The 21,149-nt window shown below is 44.4% G+C and overlaps 2 protein-coding genes across 2 annotated transcripts in view; both read left to right on the forward strand.

Annotated features, from left to right (window-relative positions):
• Positions 1–19,434, forward strand: part of LOC119450810 (spartin-like) — a 166,772-nt gene extending 147,338 nt beyond the window's left edge. The window contains exon 6 of the transcript XR_007466558.1: positions 18,979–19,434. The gene's annotated coding sequence lies outside the window, so the exon portion shown is untranslated. The remainder of the gene's footprint in view (positions 1–18,978) is intronic.
• LOC119450809 (spartin) lies at positions 86–19,434 on the forward strand. The gene is made up of 7 exons (XM_037714304.2): positions 86–360; positions 3,095–3,329; positions 4,757–4,951; positions 9,568–9,762; positions 11,913–12,065; positions 17,142–17,232; positions 18,658–19,434. The coding sequence occupies exons 1-7, from the start codon at positions 175–177 to the stop codon at positions 18,839–18,841; spliced, it is 1,239 nt and encodes a 412-aa protein (XP_037570232.1). The 5' UTR covers positions 86–174; the 3' UTR covers positions 18,842–19,434.
• Positions 19,435–21,149: the final 1,715 nt, after the last annotated feature.

Here is a 21,149-nt window from a genome sequence, read left to right on the forward strand (position 1 = left end):
CTATTTTTCCGTATACCTCGATTAGCTTTAACTTTCCTTGGAGGTGCTTGCATACAGTAGTAGTGACGGGGAGGAGGTTGGAGGAGGAAACGAGCAGAAAAGGAGGAGTGGCGTTCTACGGTGCCGCGCTACCTTGAAAACTTACTCAGGTGTGGGAGAATTGAGGCGCGCACCATGCAGCGGAAGATGCAGCACGTCGAGGACCAAGTCGTGTTTCAGCTTAGGGCCATCAAAGCAGCCGGCGGAGCACCTCTGTACGCCGACAGGCCGCCGACCTACGACGAAGCGCCGAGTGCAGATACTGCCCGTCCACCGCAAAAAGAAGCGGAGGAGCTCTTCTGCGTCGAGTCTGGTGTTCAGGTAGGATATAAAGCGGACCTTTTAATTGAAAACCGTGGCTAGGTCGCAAACACGAAACACACGAAACGCGTGTTTCGTGTTTGCGTGTGAAAGGGTTAAGTGGAAGCTTTAGCTCGGGGCTCCTATCTGAATTCATGGAAAAGGAAAAATAATTTTGTCGGCAGCCACTGCACTAAATTTGATCAGGATTGTTGTATTTAAGAGAAAAGGTTGAAATCCATGACTGTTGATAGCAAAATTTTGATTTAGGCTGGGATTTTTAAAATTAAAAATGAATATCGCGAACATTCTGAAAACGAAACTATGAAGTTTACAACACACTAGTTCTGCAATGAAAAACGATAACGCAATTCTGTAAATTGCACCTAGTAGTACATCAAAATCGGACAAAGTTGATGTATTTTACATGGCTCTTATATAAACCACTAAAATGTGAGTAGGACTTTAGCAAAACCCTCGTAAACAATGTAACAAATTCACGTAAGAAAGAAAGTGATGTATCAAATGTATCTGCTTTGTGTTCTCTAACGGGTGCAGTTTACAGAATTGCGATACGTGTTCTTGGTGCAGAGTTACAAGTTTGTAAACTTTGTGCTTCTATTTTTGTCAAACAACAATTTTCGAAAATTCTATTTGAAAAATTCAGGCCATAAAACAAAATTCCGCTTACAACAGTTGATAGACATCAACTTTCTGCCTCAAGTGTAACCAATTTTATTTAAAATCGGCCGAGTGGTTATCTCGGAAAAACGTCTCTGCTTCTTACATGTATTTGTATAGGCGATATTAGAATGGGTGCGAGCTAAAGCTTCCTGTTGATGAAATGTCCAATGAACCGAAGCCTGCGATGCTTTCATTCTGCAAGGTGTGCGACAGGACACTATGAAATGTGGAAGAAGGACAGGCTTGTATCTCCCAGATCGAAGCATATGTGCTTGAATTATAAGCATACGTTTAGAAACTATTGCACATCGCTTGCCGAGTATCAGCATGGCTTCTACCAAGGAATGTCAGTGTTTGAACAGATGGTGGTGTGGTAATAGATTGTGTGAAATGGTTAGCTGAATCAGACAAATGGGCATTTTTCGACATCGAATCCCTACAAAAAAAGACAAATTTGAGTTCGTAAACTTGAAATTTGTACCCTTGAAAGCTTTAGCATGCTGTATAGGGCCTGTAATTGCATCCCACAGGTGCCGCTGCTTGTAAAGAGTGGTGCCAGTGCTAATATATATGCAGCTTTCAGACTGTGAGCACTAATATTGTTTTGCAGTTTTTTATAGACAGAAGATTTCAGATAAAAGGCACGTGCACTGTCAGTGAAATGTGTAATTACTATTTCTGGCGCGCTGCAGTTCTGAAAAAATTCTCGGGAATAATTCAGTCGAGAGGACAATACCGTGTCTGAGCAACTATGGCGGTTGAATATTATAGCATATATCTTGCATATGTACGGATAAACATGCGAAATACTATATCTGAATATGTACAAAACACAAGGCACCGTGCCGACGGCATAGAGTGAAACTGGCCTAGATTGTCCATATAATTGCTGTCCCAATGAAAACTTGGTTAACCATTAGAAGTGGTAGGTGAAAGTTCGAGCTACCCTTCAGTAAATTCATATTGTTAATTGGATTGTTTATTTTTTTCTGTAATTGGCAGGCACTGTGCAAGTATTGCAGGCAAGAGGTTTGAAATGTGCAAGATATAAGGCCCAGTCCCATATTCATGTCCCATAATGACATTTCAGAGCAGTAAATCGCTTATCTTGGCATAATCTTTGCCTTTGGTGTCCCTTTAAGTAGCTAATGTCACCTAACAAGAGGAATACTAGTGATTTTGCATAAACATAGCCAAATTTGCATATGTTTAAAGGAAAAAGAACTTGAGTAATTCACCACATACAACTAAATGTAAACGTATTGCATCTAATTTCAGCTGTACATTTCCTGATGACGTCATCAAAGCTGATTTCAAGATTTTGGGTACATTCAGTCGCCTCATGAGTAGCCTTTGTTCAATTATGAGCTAACAACACACAATGACCACTTTCTACAATGTGCCTTGATGCATGGCCTCCCATGCAAGGTGGTCATAACAAAACTAGAACAGTTAAGTGGCATGCCTTGTTTTATTAACTCTTGTTATTGACTGGATTATTACGTATCTCCTGTTTATAGCAAACTTAACCCGTTTTTGAAATAAGAGGGACCTGCAGATAACTTTTAACAGTCATTAATCAGTGTTGATAAGATTTATGGGTTACATGAACTGTGAATAGTAAATATGTAAAAAAAGCAAACAATCAAGAAATATTGCATCTGTTTCTATCTTTCCTAGAAACAGTACGAGACCTGACTGAGCTAGCAAATGTTTTGGTGGGAAACATATACCTTGAAGGGCTTTCTTTGGGGTTGTGCTAGTAACATCTTGCAATGCAGGGTACTACGGTTCTTAATCTTGTACTTTATTTTTGTTATGCCAATTGTGCGTGATGATTGTCACTTGTTTTCTTTGTTTGTCCGCTCCGGTCTTGGTCCTGGGAAGACTTGCATTCGTAATAAATAAACTGACAAGTTTGCGCCTTGCAAGTCAAGAAAATGAGGCAATTGCGAGTCCTTCAGGTTTGCCAGGTCTGCTTCAATAGTATATACTACTCATTATAACCAGTTTAGCCAAAGTGAAATTGTATTTTTGCTTTAGCTTTGTTCCTGATTCATGTCCACTCCAGATTTTCTATGTCTCCGTCGGAGGAGGAGTTGAGGATACATCCGAGCCCACAGATCTCCATGTGTACCGCTTGCCGGGCAGACAGGATGCCATATTTCCCAACGATAAATCCCCACTCACGTGGCTACAAGTGGGCACATGGATTTACCCTTTAGTTCCGAAGAAGTCCCCGGCCCTTAGGTCAGGCTATGGAGCCTATCTCTTTCCCAACATTGATTCACCTTTAAAAGAATTTGGTAAGGAATTTTTAGATAATCTTGCATGATTCTCTAATCCTCCTCGGCGCTGCTGCGTCACCTATACAAGTGAAGGATTTTTTAGCACTTCAAAAGATGCAACTTGAAAATGGAGACAGTGTTCAGCGTTCTGTGCCAGCGTTCTTTTGATTGTGCTAAGCAGGAGGAAAATTGATTTGATTCAAGTTTCACATGGCTCAGTGGCCATGCGCTAAGTGAATGTTTGCACAAGTTGGGCACCCCATGTGCATTCCGGATGTGCTCTGTGGTGACTGTTTTTTGTGTAGTTTATCTTGTCTTTTTTGTATGTGTTCTATTTCCCTGCAATTTTTTCATTACCCCAAAGTCTTATATTTAATGTTACGTCGTTAAATAAAACCTGTTAAAAAGCTTTTTGTCGATTCATGCACATCATATTTCCAATGTGAAGTTACATCTTTGCAGTGCTAAAAAAAGTATGTTGCATCTAGTCCTGCATTCAGCCTTTGCTGACAGAGATAGGTGCTGACTGGTGTACCAGATTTCCGGCTAGTTTTGAGTTTTTTATTGCAGTAAACAAGCTGCTTTTTGCCACAGGCTGTTGTAGCCACAAATTGCAGTTACTTCGGCATAGGGAACATCATGGGGCTTCTTCTGACTGTGCACCTGCATGATAGTGCTCTTACAAACATGAAGGATCTTGATGCGCTGTAGCTCAATGTCGTTCTGCCAAAGCATACATTTGGAAAGGATATTATTGAACTATTACTCCAACTACTGTTCAGTTGCAATTGCGGAAAATTAAATATCGCACAATTTCTGTCAGTTCAAACATATTTCATAAGCTTTGTAATCCTGCCATGTGCTTAGTGCTTTTATGAATCATACTTCAGGTATTTTTATGGCCAGATGGGCTTATAAGTTCTTGCCCAGTTTTGACTTCACCGAGCGATAAGTGGGATATAGCATTAGGACACTTATTCATAAGAGGCACATGAAAAACACTTTAAAAGCTTTGTTTAAAAAAATTTTCCAACTGTTAGGTAGCTTTTTGATTAACATAATCACGTGTATTTCTAGTTGCATCTAGTCTTATACTTGTACGAAAGCTTTAAAGGTGCTTTGTGCATTTCATTGGCAACTTGCTGTCCTCATGTTCAAATATATATATACTTGAAAATTCACCAATGTGATAATACTATATAGGTGAGTCACATTTGTCTCTTGACAGAGACATTGCATCAACATGAGGCTATTGTAAATGTAGCCACCAATAATGTGAAAGTCCAAGTACTTTCACTGGTTCAAGCTGTGTAGCTCTATTGTTGATAAATTATCATTCTTTATACTACAACTTGATTCTGGCTTGCATTTTTGTTGCAGCTGACTATACAAGGAGTAGTTGTTCAGCAGTGCTTGCAATAAAATTGTTTTCGTCCACTGCACAGGGGCTTTTGTGGGGGTCCTGCTTCCTCCTGACCTGGCATACAAGATGGTCTCGCTTCTCGAGTCTCTCGTGGAAGAGCTCACTGCCCTGAAAATGGAGGCCCTGACTGACCCAAGCATCCTCCCAGATTCTTTGATGAGCCAGTTTCGTCGATCTGCCCCCTTCAGCCTGCAGGTGTCTGAGGGCATAGTAGCAGGTGTGTTCCTCGGACCACCTTAGTTTTGATTACCTACTTGTCATACCTGCACTCTAAACGTGTGTGTGTTCCTAAAATTATTCTTTTTTGAATGATGAAAAATGGCTTTTAGCCATTCTTCTAACATGACATATACAGTAAAATGCTCAGTATAATGGAACCTCAATTTGGAAAAATCCGCAGTATGCAACAAACTTTTTTTCCCCTAATCTTAGCTTCATTCAACCCAGTGCATTGACTGTATACATGCTGTTGGGATAGTCGCTTCGCGATTGAAGCGTAATTATAATTCAACTGCCTGTCTTGTCCTTCGGGTCCGTGTCTTATTTTGCACTACACTTAGCTGGAACACAACATATCTTTTGGGAAGTTTACTGGGGTCCACACGCATTGTCTATGTACCTTGAGCCTTTGTGACAAGCAAAAGATAGCCTAACATTAACTGCATAATTTGCACCGTTCCTTTTGCATTGAAATGTTGCTTGCGAGTGGCAAAATGCATGAACCATTCAGTGGTTCATGGAACACCATTTTGCTGTCCTTCATCTCGGTAAAGAAATTGCACTGGGCGCTCTCTATTGGTGCTCACAGATATGGAGACGCCATTGGCAAGTTGGTACAGGAAAAGGCCCAGGGGAAGTCAGCTTAGAGTGCCCCAGTGATGACAAAATGAATGTGCATAGTATCGGTGGCATGGTGCCTTGTCGTTATTGCAAACACCGTTATGGTGGCCTTTGTCTTGGGTAATCACTGCACCGTTGTAAGCAAAGAAAATGGTAGCCTAACTTTGGCAAGCTGTTATGATACATGCATACACGTGGTACCATGTAACGGTGGCTGCTAGTAGTATGTGCACTTCATGTTGAAGCATTGCTTTTGCCACCATATGTACTGCAAGCATCAGTGCTATTGATGCCATAATTATTAATGGAAAAGCATTATATACCCCATTTCGCTGAAATCCAGCGGTGGCACGACCAAAACATGGTACTAAAAATGGCCGACGGCACAAAGAGTAAAAACAGGTGTAGAAATGCTCGAATTGGCGTCAAATTTCTCAGTGTCTTGCACAACCGGGCATCGTGTCTTCCCTATATGCAAAAGCTCAGGCAGCACTTTTGATGCTGTGCGGGTCACCTCCTTCTATCACGTGCTAAGAATCATTCAATAAGAAATGACATTGCTGCGCTCCGTGGATCCATTTCTTCGCCAATCCCCCTCAGTGGGTAGGAGCCGTGACAGGAAGCAACACTCTCCGCTCCAAATCATGAGTGTATAAAATGAGTTGTACCACCGCCATCATGTTTCAAGACGAACGCCGTACTAGTTTACATGGTGCACGACGACATGTAGATGAATACCTAAGTGAATACATTTCACCAAAGCGACTAGAATGCTTTCGCATTCCCATACGAAAGCGGTCCCTGCTTAATTTTGTTAGTAGTTCTTGTGGGATTCTGTTCATAAATGCTTAATGACAAGGTGCTATTCACCAGGACTGTTCTAGACACCTGTTTCTGATACCTGGAAACCTTAACTTAATGAAAATTGTGTTTTAACAAATATTTTAGCTGAAAATACTATGTGTGTCAGTGTGTGTGTTTGTGTGCAAGTGCTTCTTGCATTAAAATCAGTTGAAGCTAACGCTCATGTTTTGTTGATCCTGTGTCGTTAATTTCGCACTGCCTGTTACCATGGGATCGTACCAACAGCCTTATCGAGTTGCCTGTTCAGCTTCAGTCTAAAATGGAAGTGCTATTTGTTACTAGCCTTTGTTTATGGTAACGAGCATCGAGGAAGGAAAAAGGCTAGGAAGGATTAAAGACAAGGAGGCAACTACCCTCGGCAAAACCTCTGATTTCTCCCCTCCTTTCTATCAGGTCCCATCCGCATATTATCTGTTGGGAAATGCGCACTTCATGGTTGCCGTACCTTTTAAGGCATTGTTTGGTTCAAGGTAGCATTTAGTGGCGCCCTCGTCACGATTGGCTCTTACCACCTGCTCTCTGCTCTACTATCCCCCATACCGTCAAACTGCTCTACATCTAGGAATTACCGACGAGGTAAGGGACCATCTCCCATGAGCCTATTGTTTATATTGTAGCGGAAATGCGCAGAGGTTAGAAGACAAAGAGGTGGCGCGGAGCGCGCGCTTGAACTGGGCAGTTCATCGTACCGGATTCCGAAGTTTCTTGGGCCTTTGCTCATATTTCCGCCGATTTATCAAGAATTTCGCACATCTTGCTTCTCCTCTGACGTCCCTTCTTCACAAGGACACGTCATATGTGTGGACGGATTCCTGTAAGGCTGCATTTCAACTGAAGTTTTTACTGACTTCCGGACCGGTCCTGATGCACTTCGATCCCGCTGCACTCACTGAACTGCATACTGATGCTAGTGGTGTTGGTGCTGTGCTCGTTCAGATCTGCAACGGTCGGCAGCATGTCATCGCTTATGCTAGTCGGACACTTACCAAAGCGGAGAAGAACTACACCGTCACCGAACTGGAGTGCCTAGCAGTTGTATTCACCATTCAGAAGCTCTGGCCTTTATTGCACGACCGCGAGTTCACCATAGTGACGACAACCATTCACTGTGCTGGCTTGCTGGGCTCCGCGAACCAAACGGCCATTGGGGGTTGCGCCTTCAAGAGTACAGCTTTTCAATTACCTACAAGAGCGGACGATGCCACACGGATGCCGACTGCCTCTCGCGCCTCCCGTCACCGTGCGCAAACGCTGAGGTCGATGACTTCGACGACTATTTAGTTGCTATTTCGTCCGACTTCCCCGACCTCAGTAGTTTCAAGAGCGAGCAACATCGTGACCCACCCTTGAAACATTTATTAGAATCTGCGCATGATTCACCAGGGCAGCCATTTACTATTTCTCATGGTTTGCTGTACAAGAAGAATTACTCAGCTGATGGCCCTCCATTGCTCTTAGTAGTGCCAGAAAACCTGCGCCCTGCAGTTCTTTGTTCGATGACATGACGTCCGGCCACCTTGGCTTCGCACGCACACCACACTGGCTCCGCCAGAGCTTTTACTGGCCGAAACTCTGGAAAACAACGAAGCAGTACGTCGCCAGCTGTGCTGTTTGTCAGCGCCACAAGCAAACAACGACTGGCCCTGCAGGCTATTTGCAACCTGTCATGCCACCGACGTCTCCTTTTTAAAAAGTTGCCATTGACTTGCTCGAACCACTCCCGAGGACATCATCTGGCCACTGGTGGATTATAGTGTGCGTGGATTACTTAACTCGTTACACGGAAACAGTGGCACTTACATCTGCCACAGCAGATGTCTCTTCCTTCCTGCTGCACCGCGTCATCATACGTCACGGTGCTCCATGGGTTGTTATCAGTGATTGTGGACGGCAATTTACTGCCAACGTTGTTGAAGGACTTCTGCGGCTTTGTGGTTCTTCTTATCGGCATTCCTCTACTTACCACCCGCCAACTAATGGTCTGACTGAGCGGACGAAGTGTGTACGTGAGCGGACGAATCGCACCCTTACCAACATGCTGTCCATGTATGTCGACGCTGACCACAAAAACTGGGACGCCGTCTTGCCTTTCGTTACGTACGCGTACAACACTTCCAAGCATGAAGCTACTGGATATGCGCCGTTTTTTTGCTTTACGTACGCAATCCACGGAGCTTTCTGGACGCTCTCCTACCCTTCCAGCAAGCATCATTAAGACCTGTCCATGGCTCAGACTTTGTGTCGGGCAGAAGAAGCACGGCGACTCGCACGTCTGAGGACATTGCCCTCACAGGGCCACAGCAAGATCCTCTACAATGTCCGGCATATTCCCGTGAGCTTTTCGCCCGGTGACTATGTTTGGCTGTGGACACCAGTTTGCAAAAAAGGGCTGTACCACAAGTTTCTCGCCACCTACTCAGGACCCTTCGTCATTCTCGCTCGTCTAAGTGACGTAAGCTACGTTGTCGCCCAAGTGACTGCAAATAGTCGTGTCACGCGCGCGCGCCAAGTTGTTCATGTGGCTCGCCTCAAGCAGTATTATCACCGACCCATTTAACTCGCTCGGCGAGCTTCGTCTGCCCCCGGGGAAAATGTGGCAATGTGCGGAGATTAGAAGAAGACAAAGAGGTGGCGTTGAGCGCGCGCTTGAACTGGGCGGTTCATCGTGCCAGACTGGTTTTCGCCTTCGGCTGCTCCCTTCATGTGCTTTCATCTATCATCACCTGTAAATAAACCCGCACCTTCGTAACAACATCTTTAATGACAAGGCTTCAAAATTCTTACGTGACACTAGTCTTTATCTTCCTCCACGGTAATAGTGATTGTGTACAACTTTGTTTTATGGTACTTGTTCTGGGAATTATGTGCTGCTTCAACATTACTAAAAGTAAATGCATGAAAAAAAGACACCAAGACGGAGCTGTACATCGTACGCCAACAGAGTACTCTGGACACCACAGCACTGTGGTGTTGAGCTCTTTCTTTGTGCCCGTGTTCTTGCACTCTTTTGGCAGTGTTTTAGCACTGCAGTACCAACAAGCCCAAGCATCCATTCTGGGCTGTTTCAACACATTAGCAAACACTACGACTCATTTGCACCTCCGTTGCCATCTTGTTCCCTCTCTCCAGGCTCGGAGGCCCTGTCCTACGGCTTGACGATGGGTGCCATGCTGACTGGTGAGGCTCTCAAAATGGGCGCAGCGCAGCTCAAGCAATACCTCAAGCCAGACGCCCAGCCAGTTGTTGTGGACCCTAGAGTGAAGCAAGGGCTCGAGGTCCTGTGTACCGTCACGGGATCAGTGCGCAGTGTCACAGAATGTGTCGGTAAATGGTTGCTAACTTTCGCAAGGTGCTCGAAAGGGACAGACAACCGTTCAACACACGAATCGAGATAGCCCCGCTGATGGAAAAATTGTCTCGTATCGACTGAATTAAACGAGCAGTTTTCCTTATTAAACGAGGATGTATACTTTTAATTTTTCACAAAAAATAACGAAAAATGATCTTTGGTGCCCTCACATGGGAAAAGCATGAAAGAAAATTAGATGCCCTATCACGTGACCTTCTATTAGTGTACGTGGCTCCTTGGCCATCTTGAAATATTGAAATGCAATTCATTTTTTTCTATCATAAGTTGTTTCTGTAACATACAATACGCAGCTGAATCTTCGCTTGTTATGAGTAGAAAAGTAACGCCATGGCCTTCGAGAAGGAGCTACAGTGCACACCTCCCAATCACGGAGGCCATAGTGGCGCTGTGAGAACTTGTCCTCACGGCCTAAAGAGGGCACTAAGTCACTGGCTAGCACTAGGATTTGCAGCAGCCACAGGTGCAGCAGCTTACTAAAGCAGCATTTTATTTTAGAACGGGCTGAAAAAAAGTGAAAATGTGGATAGTTAATGAAAGTTGCACTCACTATTGCAATAATGCATATTTCACTTGCAATAGTGCATATTTCACTTGTAGACATGAGTTTAGCAGATGAAATGCTTTAATAAATGAAATGTTTAGCAGATGAAACGGATAACGAAGCCAAGGACAACATGGGCGGAATGAACTCTTTATTGAAATGCAGAATTAACTGTGAATTTGGGGTTATATATCTTATGCATTGATAAAAATGTAGAGTAGCAAGTTGACGAAAAAACGCTTCCATCTTAGTATAATAGATAACGGGTGCAATTTAGTGGATGCAATTTTTCAGGACTAATTCATGCGCCATCTTCTTTCGTTGACTGCATGTAGAGCTTCATCTTTGCACCGAGCAGTAAGTTACTGCTCCAAAGTAATATTTCCCTGCTACAAGCGGCAAACTCTTCTGCTCCGAAAGCTTATATTTCTGCTCCGAACTGCGATTACTCGTGCTCCTAAGGTTGCTTCAAAAGGCCAAGTCCCGCTTCCATCACTGGCAAACACCATCACTCGTGCTTTTCTCTGCAGCTGTGTCATCTCTTTTGTTTAAAACAAGCATTGTAACATTCCTAGATGATTGCACTCTAGAATGGTTCAGGGTTTGAATTTATGGCATCTTCGACAAAGCACACCAATGCACACCGGGGTGCCCTGATGTATCGTTTCATCCTATCCTAATTGCATCAGGGTGCCTTGGTGCGCACCGGTGCGAATTGCCAAATTCACCATTAGTGTCCCTTTACCCTTTTCCATGCCAAGGACGACTTGCTCGTCCAGGCATCTTCTCCAATATGCATGCCAATGATGACTGTCATTCATCCAGGGATTTCCTTTAGTCTGTCGATAGCCACGGACGAGTGTTGTTTTGTCATATTGGTGCGAATTTTGTGCTGCTAGATGGCACCAGGTTCCCAAAAACTGTTTTATTGTGAGTACGGTTGGGTGCAAACACATTGGAAGTCTGGCTTCCCAGGGTTTCAGCGCAGAGTTAGGCGGTTGCACTGATGACGGACAAGTTTTTCAATGGTGGGATCTTGGTGTCTTTTGATGTTTAGACCCGGAATGCTTTAGTGAATTGTGTTCAGAGCTTTGATGAAGTACTGACAATTGTGAGAGAGAGTTTGAGTCTCAGGCGCACTCAACTCTCTGTCTCCCTCGTGTCTTGGTGGAAATGCTTTGCCATCGGCTCCTCTGCTACTTCCTTTCCTCACGCATTGCATGGTGGGTAATAGAAGTACACCCGACTTCTGTTCTAAGAAATGTCAAGCTTTATATAGACCGTTTCTTTGGCTATGCCTATGTGTATCACAAAAACATGAAAATATGACAGTAACAGACAACAGAATACTATAACAAATGGACTGCTGATAACTATTGCAATAATGAAACCTGTTTTCAATAATCGGTCAATAAATAGTGGAAATTTTTGTGCTTTCCTGGAGAAAAGAAAAAAGAGATTGGCATATGAAAAGGGTTGACATTATGCAGGAGTGTTTCTGTGTGCCTGACGTTTTCTATTCTATATAAACTGCAAACCCTAGCTCGTTTGACTTTATTGCAGCGAACAAGGTGGGTGAGCTGGCGATGACAGTGGCACAGATGGTGGCCACGAATGTGTCCGGTGACACTAGTGCGACTGGCGCACCAGAAGTGCCTTCCACAAGCATGGACAATGTGCAGAGCGCAATCACCATTGCCAAGGGGGGCCTACAAGGCAAGTTGAACGGAATGTGAAGTCAGCCCTATGCATCCCATATTCAAGCTTTTCCTCCTTAGAAAAGCATGTGCAGTGATTGTGATGTTTGGCCACAGCTGAATCAATCTAAGGTTCAAATTATTAGACTAACATCAAATTGAGTAGGAGCTTCCCACTGTCTGCAATGAAATGCCTTGCCCATGCTAGTAATATACGGTATTCTCGTGCGTATAACCCGCACCCCTAACTTTGAACTCCACAAAAAGAAAAAGATAACTATAACCTGCACTCTTATCTGAAAAAATCAGGACTAGGAAGTTACAACTACGCGCAGTTATGATTTCGTTTTCAAAACAAATTTATTTCAGAACGACCGCCACAACGTTCAGTGCTGTTGTCCGATTCACTGTTGCCATCTGAGGCTTCATCGCCGCTCTCAAAGACGTAATCGTCTTCGGAACCATCTCGTAGCAGCTCTGTTGCCGATTTCTTAAGCAGCGGCTACGATCTTCAGTTTCTCTTTCACTATGAAAGACTGCCGCCAAGACACACTCATGATGCCTAAACAAGGCTGGCCAGCTGTGCAAACTGGGCGTACAAGAAACGGCACCTGACTCGTGCGAAAAGCGTCTAACCAGACTATGGACGTGAATCTGGCTATAACCTGTGTTGGCCTCTTATTGGCTTAACACGCGTCGATGTCGATAGGCATGCGGACAATGCGGACTCTGCACAGCAGGCCGCGCGTTGCCGTGAAGCCGACCCCCACCCCCTCCCTTCGCGAATATTCGCAGATAACCCGCACCCCCACTTTTAAAGCATTTTTTTTTCAATTTCTGGTGTGGTTTATATGCGAGAAAATACGGTAGTAGCAAGATTTTGCAGGTTTGTGTGAAAGCAGCGCAGCATAGCTAATCGGTCGCATGGGTAAATGATTCAATTGGGTTTATTTTTGCTTCTTAAGCTAATCGATTGGTTGAGTGATTGGTTCATAGTGTGTAACGTCCTAAAGCAGGGGTTCTCAGGTACGTTCATCCCAGGGAACCCTGCTAAGCTCCATAAAGTGCCAAGGAACCCCCCCCTCCCCCCCCCTTCGATTTAACCGAATTATCGAGGGTATCAAGAAAACAAACAAATGCTGCACTACGTCAACACGCTTTTATTTACTCAATGAATCGTCAAATCTTGTTTCTATTTAGCACAAGACCAGTGCGGAAGCTGAAATTCTCTTCATCTCATGGCTGATTAGCGCTAGCAGCGGCGAAGGCCTCGCGACATCCTTCGCGGCGCGCGTTTTCATCTGAGATGCGCTTTGCACCAACGGGCGCACATCCCGATTATTTTTTCGCCACTCAGCTGCTCGCCAACAAATTGTCCGTCCATCGCGATGTAGCCGGTGCTTTTTATCTTTGACAGCTTTGCACTGAGTAAAAGCGAAACTACTGCTTGCCGCAACCGCTGTCGACGAAACCGCGGCCACTATCGACGCGATCATGGACGACGATCTTGCGGTTCAGAAGGCAGGCGGCTGACGCACGCACCAAGTCAAGACGAAACTACCTTTCGCTGCAAGAAGTGCGGACGAAACTGCGGTCGCTATCGACGCTGCCATTGGAGGCGACTACGCAGTTGTGAAGGCACGCAGCCGACGCGCACATCGAGTGAAAATGAAACTACTATTTGCCGCAACCGCTGCGGACGAAACTGCGGTGGTTATCGACGCGATCAGAGATAGCGACTACGCACTTACGGAGGCACGCGGCTAGCCGCCAACGCGGTGTTACGCGCGGCGATAAACGCAAGAATAAAGGCTTTAAAGGCACAATTTGACACGAAGCGCTTCGGCGTTGCTGTCAGTCACGTGCCGCGTACGATTGCCGCTGAGGACCACGGCGATGCTGACTGCGCCGCTTCGTTTCGGTTGGACGCTACGCCGTTCTTGCTCTTCTGCGGCGCGCACTTGCGGTGCTCCGCGTTTTTTTTTTTTTCTTTTTTTTTTCCCTTCAACGTATAGGTCAGTGCGCACGCTATCGGCACCTACCTTATCTACAAATAGGAGAAAGGCGCATGGTGGTAAGTTACGGCCTCCGAGATTCAAGTGTGAAAGCTTAGGCGCGCTGCCCGTTCTCAGAGGTTGGGTGGCTACAAGCTGCTTGCGTATTTATTGCACAGTTCGCGCGTTGCTGTTACGCACTGTGATGTGCTTTTTGACACTCGGGCATGGGTAATGGAGGTTCTTTGGATCAAGCGCACCTCGTGTTCGCTGTTTTAGACACTTGTCGGGAGCGGGACCAGGGAAAATTTATCAGTGGCTCGCGGAACCCCGAGCAGGGGCCTGCGGAACCCGTAGGTTCCGCGGAACCCACTTTGAGAACCCATGTCCTAAAGTAACACTGTGGCTGTGACAGGCAGTGTAGTGGAAGGTTCTGGAATAACTTTGAGCACCTGGGGTTCTGCAAAGTGCACCTGAATTGAAGTACACAAATATTTTTGCATTTCACCACCATCAAAACGCTACTGCCACGGCCAGGAATCAAAACTGCAACTTTGTGCCAGGCGATAGATTCCTTAGGCTCACCATACAAGTACCCACCGCAGTGACTTGGTGGCTACGGCGTTGTGCTGATGAACCCAAGGCCGCAGGTTCAACTCGTGCCTGTATTCCAATGGGAGTAGATGCCAAAACACTCCTGTACCTAAATTGAGGTGCGCATTAAAGGATCAAGCTTCGGAACAATAAACCCATGGACGGAAGTCTGCGCCATCTTGCGCCACAACACTAACTTCGAACGAAGTCGTTAAATTTGGCGGGATGTTCGTGTTCAGTGACACCCACACAGCCATGCGTTAGGTAGCATTTAGCCCTAGAAGCCAAGCTAAATCCGTTTGAGTGTCGGCGTCATTGGAGTGCGGGTGTGTTTGGTGATGGATTGAAACTTTGCCGCAGAAAAAGGGAAATTATTTGTGCCATACAATGCATTACAAATTTTTATGTCTTACGTCTTTGCATAATATACAGACCAGCTAAAGATGATTTGAACTGGCGCTCTTTTTATGGGGCAGTCGGGAAAGAAAGCCGTGCTCTCAGCTGAATGAATAATTCATACGGTCTGTCATACATTTTACGGCTTGCTTGTAGGCCCTATTGGTAAATCTGCGTCAATAAATGGGGAACACCATGCGTGTAACGTTAAAATATATTTCGCACGTGCACCATGTCAGACGCTGAGGTTATGGACAATCGGGACCCTCCCTCCTCATATAACGAACTTACGAAACATTTTTACATGGGACGGAGACGATATCCTCCGCCACATAGGAAACTAAACAGACCACAGGCGTTGACACTCAGATTACTCCAGGTCGGGGCATACCCTAACCCCGCACTGTTACACAGAATATACCCAGATATACAATCGACCAATGCTTGCGAGCTATGCTCAGACCTAGCTGACTTGGAACATATGCTCTGGCGGTGCCCCGCGTTACACGACGGCGACGATGTCACGTCGACCAAATGGGAGGCTGTCCTAAGCAGCCCCGATCTTGAAGCACAGCTATGGGCTGTCCATCGGGCCCGCGACGCAGCAGAGAGGCTCGGCCTTTCTGTGCCGACGTGGGAGCGGCCCGCTACGTGCTGACGCGCGTTCCGACGGACAATAATAAAGTTTTACCATACCATACCATGTCCGATTACTGTGATGGTAGTGCGGCAGCCTGACGATTGAGCTGTTTGCTTTTGTGGAACTTCTTGACCAGCAATATCCAATGGCAATCGTAATCATCACTGATATTTGCACTGCGCATACTCTATATTCTGCACAAGCACACCATACAAAATTGTACTTTTGCAGCCCTGAAATGCAAAACAAGAAGGTAAAGTTTTGGTTTTAGTCTACTGTGGTGGCCAAATGACGATCGTAAAGAGCTGGAGAATACGCGAACGACAAAAATTACGTTCGCGGCACTGATATTCACGGCGCAACTTACGCAGCTTTAGTCAGAAAATTTTAAGAAACCACAGTTTGTCATTCAAAATATCGGTCACAGTTTTACATTGACTTTATGGGGCAGCCCTAATAATTGAGGTCGTTCAATGTATTGGTCGGCGATGCTGATCGGAAAGCCACTGAACACTTTTTTCCCTTTATTCGTTTTATAAATGTCCGTTTTTTTTCTTCTCAACAAGTTATGGGGAAGTACTGGCAAACATGCAACAACCAACAAAGTAAATTCGCATTTATTCTCTGGTACTCTGCTGTGCCAACTGAATGTCACCAAGAATTCAAAGATATAGGAGGGCACTACGTGAACGGCGTTCACTTGTTGATGGGTGTTCACGGTTGTCACAGTCAGTATTTCTTGTTTATTGTACACGAATACGTCTAATTATCTAGCGTTATAGACTCACTTAATTGACGAGATGTGAACGATAAAGTTGTGGAGGATGTTGAAACATGAGCGATAAGTGGATTTAGAGCAACCTAGGATTTGTGTTATCCTTATCCAATAAGTGAGGTAATTATTGTTGGCTAATTATAAGTTGCTTGTGCACATCGAAAAAAAAGAAAACAAAGAAAAATACTTTAACTAGCATTAACGAAAGCCCATAAACATACAATGGGTGCTGTTCACATGAATTCCTTGGTTATTCTTTTTTCTTGGCCGCATTTAGTTGGCACGTCCAGAAACTTGATAGTGGTTTCCGAGGAACGCATATGGGTTTCCTTTGTCGGGTGTAGGACGTTTTTCTTCCTTTAGCGCTTTCCTTCACCTTGCGGGCTTCCGCAGAACTGATTAGCCGTAACCTAATAGTGCTCAGCAAAGTTAAATAGAGAACATGTGTCCTTGATTTGTCTGTATTTCATTCACGTTGAGTCTTGCCTAGCATGCCCCAAAACAAACATTTCCTGCTTGAAACCTGCTCCGATGGGCCAAATTTGCTGCTCCCAGAGCGTTTCCAAAACTCCCTCGGCCACTGTCATCCCTGTAAACCTCACCAATCAATCAATTGCCATGTTTGTTTTTTGTTTGCAAATGAGTGGAGTTCAGAGTGTAAATGTGTTCAATCTTTCTTTTTTTATTCATGTGCAGGTTTGTCCACTGTGTACGTTGGCTTGGAAAATGCAGCGAAGATCTTGGCTACCAGCCTTGCCAGTGAGACCGTTGAGGTTATTGGCCACAAGTAAGGGTGAATTTCTCAACATTACTTTAATTTTGAATTTGCATTACATGCGTTTCTTGCTGCAACATGATGTGCAATACACAGGTCATGTCCACTATTGGAATGATCTATTTGTGTAAAAGTGTGCAGTTACTTTATATGACATAGTTATGAAAGTGGCAGTTCCTATTGATGAATGAGTTATCCACCTAATGAATGAGCCAATAACCATCATTTTCAAGGCCTAGGCCCTGGGCTTGGAATCACCAACAGCGTTCTTATACCTCTGCCACACGAGCATGCAAAAATTCTTCTATGTAAGCGGTCTTTTACAAAACAAGTTGAAAGACTTTTAATGAGGTGTTGCGCAGCGGACACTAGGCACCGACAGTCTCTTTTTTACTGTTTCCTTCTGGACACGCTAACGAAAGCATAGTGCTAGCGTTCAGAACAAAATCGGCCAAAATTAAGTGATGTATCTCGAAATATAAAGTGAAAGCCTATTGTATTACACGTTTTTCAAATAAATGTAACAAGGCCAGATTAAGAAACGTTAATGTAAAGATTTATTGTATTAGTTCAAAGAGCATTTGCAGAACTAGCGAAGTGCACGTTTGTCTGGCAACATTGGGCTTCTTTTTCTCGTGTTATTGGGTTTACTACACCTTCTGTGAGACATAAGATTATTTTTATAATGAGCCTAGGCAGCAGAAAAATATGCATTTGCTTATTTTTTTAATATATGATAATTGGTGGTGCCCACTGGTTTTGAGGCTACTCCTTTTCGGCCGTAAAAGCGATCGATGAGCTCCGCTTCCAAAAAAGACCGCTTCTGAAAAAGAGATCGCCCCCTGTCATGTGTCTGCAGGCGAAACTCTTTTTGGGGAGAAGTCTTCTTGCTCAAAAAAATTTTGAGTGTCCGTGTGACAGGGCATTACTCTTTTGGGATAGTTTTATGGTGATCAGTGTTCTGAAAGTTCTGAGTTGCAAAAAGCTGGCATTGTTTATCCATGTATGTGAATTTATGTGCAGTGCAATACAGTTCTATCATTGAACTTGCAGTGTGGAATTATGTGCTAAGATATAACTGCCTTGCATCAAGATAAATGTAGAATTGCTCAGGCAGCAAGAGTGAAAACCTGTTGTATTGTGATTACACGGCAGCATCATTCAATGATAAAGCAACCAGTTACGAACACGCCCCGATTTGTTAAAAGGTGAGCTAGGGACAAAAACGTAGTCCATGCGATAAAGTTGACCAAGACAAGTTTCAGGTTTCATGCAAGCATATTGATTTTCATTGGTGTGTCTTTCTGGAACTGTATTGGATGGTTCATTGTTCTACTTCAGAGCATTAGCTTGTGCAATGCACACTTTATTGAAATTGGTTATTACTTTCACTTACAAATTCTAAGATCTAAATGTTGTGCACCGGCTTCTCCTCAGGTACGGAACAGATGCTGCACAAGTAGTGGACAGTGCCATAAACTCTGTCGCCAATGTCACGGTGGCCACAACCACAGCCCGCGGTTTAGGGTTGAAACGGATTGCGAAACGCACTGCAAAAGAGACAGGAAAAGCAATTCTTCAGGAATATGAGCAGCCTCGAGGTTCAAGGAAATTTCCGTGAGAGTACAGCCGTATGAAAAAAACCAAGAAATGCAAAAGTCATATAAAATGGTATTGTTTTTCGTAGGCCTGCTTCGTCACAACTGCCAAGGAAAAATGCAGCTCTTGCAGAAGTTATCACAATGTTTTTGTTTTAAGTTAGTTGCACAGGAAATTGTCATTTGCCTTGTAGTTCTCGTTGAGTTCCTTGAGAAGCATACATGAAATGTCTACGCAGTGCATTAGACTATTGTTGCACAAGTTTTGCTTGTGTCTGTTAAAGCTTAATGCCACACACAATTTGGGATGTGGCTTTTAGTCCTCCTTGTGTTGTTGCTTCACATCTGCCCTTCAACTGAAACAAAAGGAATCTCGAGAAGCACAAAGCATTTCAGAGATTACCAAATGGACGAGGATGACCAAATGGACTTTTGGCCCATCCACTCTCGCTCCTGGGGTGTACTAGTACTTGCATAAAAAGAAGTGATGTGCTTTAATTATGGAGTAATATGTGTATATTGTATTTAACAAATACAAATGGTTATTTCAAGCGAAATGACAGAGCGTGCTGTTGTACAGATGTATTTCTAAAAATAAACATTATTTCAACTTAGTTGCCTGTCCATCCCTTGCCATTTTTACAGTGTTGTATGTGTGATAGCAATTTTAGGATGTCGAGAGGCAGTACGGTGGTAACACTTTTTGGGTAAGTTGAGTAGGTGTTCTTTCAGCGGAGACTTTCAGTGGAGAAGAAGCTGCACAGAAAGGTTGACTCCCTTGCGTCACCTTTGTGCACGTTAGGCGTTCCTGTCGACATCAATCTAACATGGCGATCTCTATGTACGTTTTCTTGGTGACCACGACTTCGCAATGATACTTGGCTTCATTCTGCAGAAGCCTGTTGTTTTCGTTCTATCGGCGCAGATATGTGAGTACCTGATTCTATGAAGATACGGAAAGGGTAATGTCCTTAATTTTGTTGCTAGCACAGTCAACTTTCGTAGCGATCATCGGCCTTCGTAGGGACGTGCCCTGCCATGGCTCTTACCTTTTCTGACAAAGGTCATTCTGTGGAATTTCTCAAAGTTGTACTTGATCCTTCTGTTATACTGCAGGCAGAATATTTGGCACAAGTCATTGTTGTTGGAGCTTAAGTCATCGCAAGAGCATTTGCTCGTGCCTAGCAGCAGGAATGTACCGGTGTGCTGATTAACTGTGTATAGCTTGTCTACTTTCGTTTGCTCTCGCTTTGTACTATGTTTTACCAATGACAGTTGTTTTCAGCAAGCCAAGCTGCTGCGAGAAATGCTAGCGCTGGGAGAGGCGACACTACCCAGAGGGCTAGTGTCAAGCTGGGCATGAGCGAACAGGTACTGCATATTTACTGCCCCCTTGGTGCTGCCATGTAATAAGCTGCCGTCGTTCCTCTCGAAAGAGGGCACAGAGCTTTAAGAGGGTTCCAAGGTCCGTGCTATCTGGCATGTGGTCCAATGGCTGTTAGCAGTGGCGACAGTAGGGGTGTGTGCCAGTTCGACTGTTTTTGAGATTGAAGAGCAATACATTTTGTGAAGAGATAGGCAGTGGTTGCTGTGCCTCGTCCCAGTAAGGAGGACTAGACTAGAAAACGTCCCAAGAATTTCCAGCAGGACTGATCAAACTTGGAGGTATGCATTGACTTATGGATAAGTTTCATACTGCTACAACTTAAGTGCCAGGAGGGCCTCGCGGGCCACTTGGCAACTTCTTCAAAGTAAAAAACAATGTTTGTTAATAAGCCCTTTACAGGGGCTAGTTGGTGGGACGACATGGCTACACGAGCTGCTTGCGCTCGTGTAGACGAAGGATTGACTAGGAACAAGAAGAAACTTGAAGTGAAACGTGAACTTGCAACTAGTTTATTTTTCTTGTCGCCATTTGCCTTATGTACACATCTAAAAACCATACATAACAGAAGAAACGTGACACAATGCTGCTGCTTGTTCCTAAGCAGTCCGTCTTACCTCAACCAACGTGTGTAGCTGTAGTTACACAGGGTGTGTACAGGTCCTTGAAATCCTTGAAAACCTTTGAAACTTAAAAGTGCGTTTTCAAGGCCCTTGAAAGTACTGGAATTTTTTTGCCTTCCTTGAAAATCCTTGAATTTCGTGAGCAATGCACTCTGATATCTACATTGCGACCTCCTTTCTGTGGTAGATCAGCGCAATCTGACAAACTCTCCATTTCAAAAACAATACGCCGGGGCGAGCGCACATGGCTTTGTAGAACTGCGCGGAAAAAATAAAAGGCTTCACCGCATCAAACCATAGAATTAAGAACCGTGAACAGAGCAA

Source organism: Dermacentor silvarum, chromosome 4 (genome assembly GCF_013339745.2).
Source record: "Dermacentor silvarum isolate Dsil-2018 chromosome 4, BIME_Dsil_1.4, whole genome shotgun sequence".
In the NCBI taxonomy this organism is placed as follows: Eukaryota; Metazoa; Arthropoda; class Arachnida; order Ixodida; family Ixodidae; genus Dermacentor; species Dermacentor silvarum.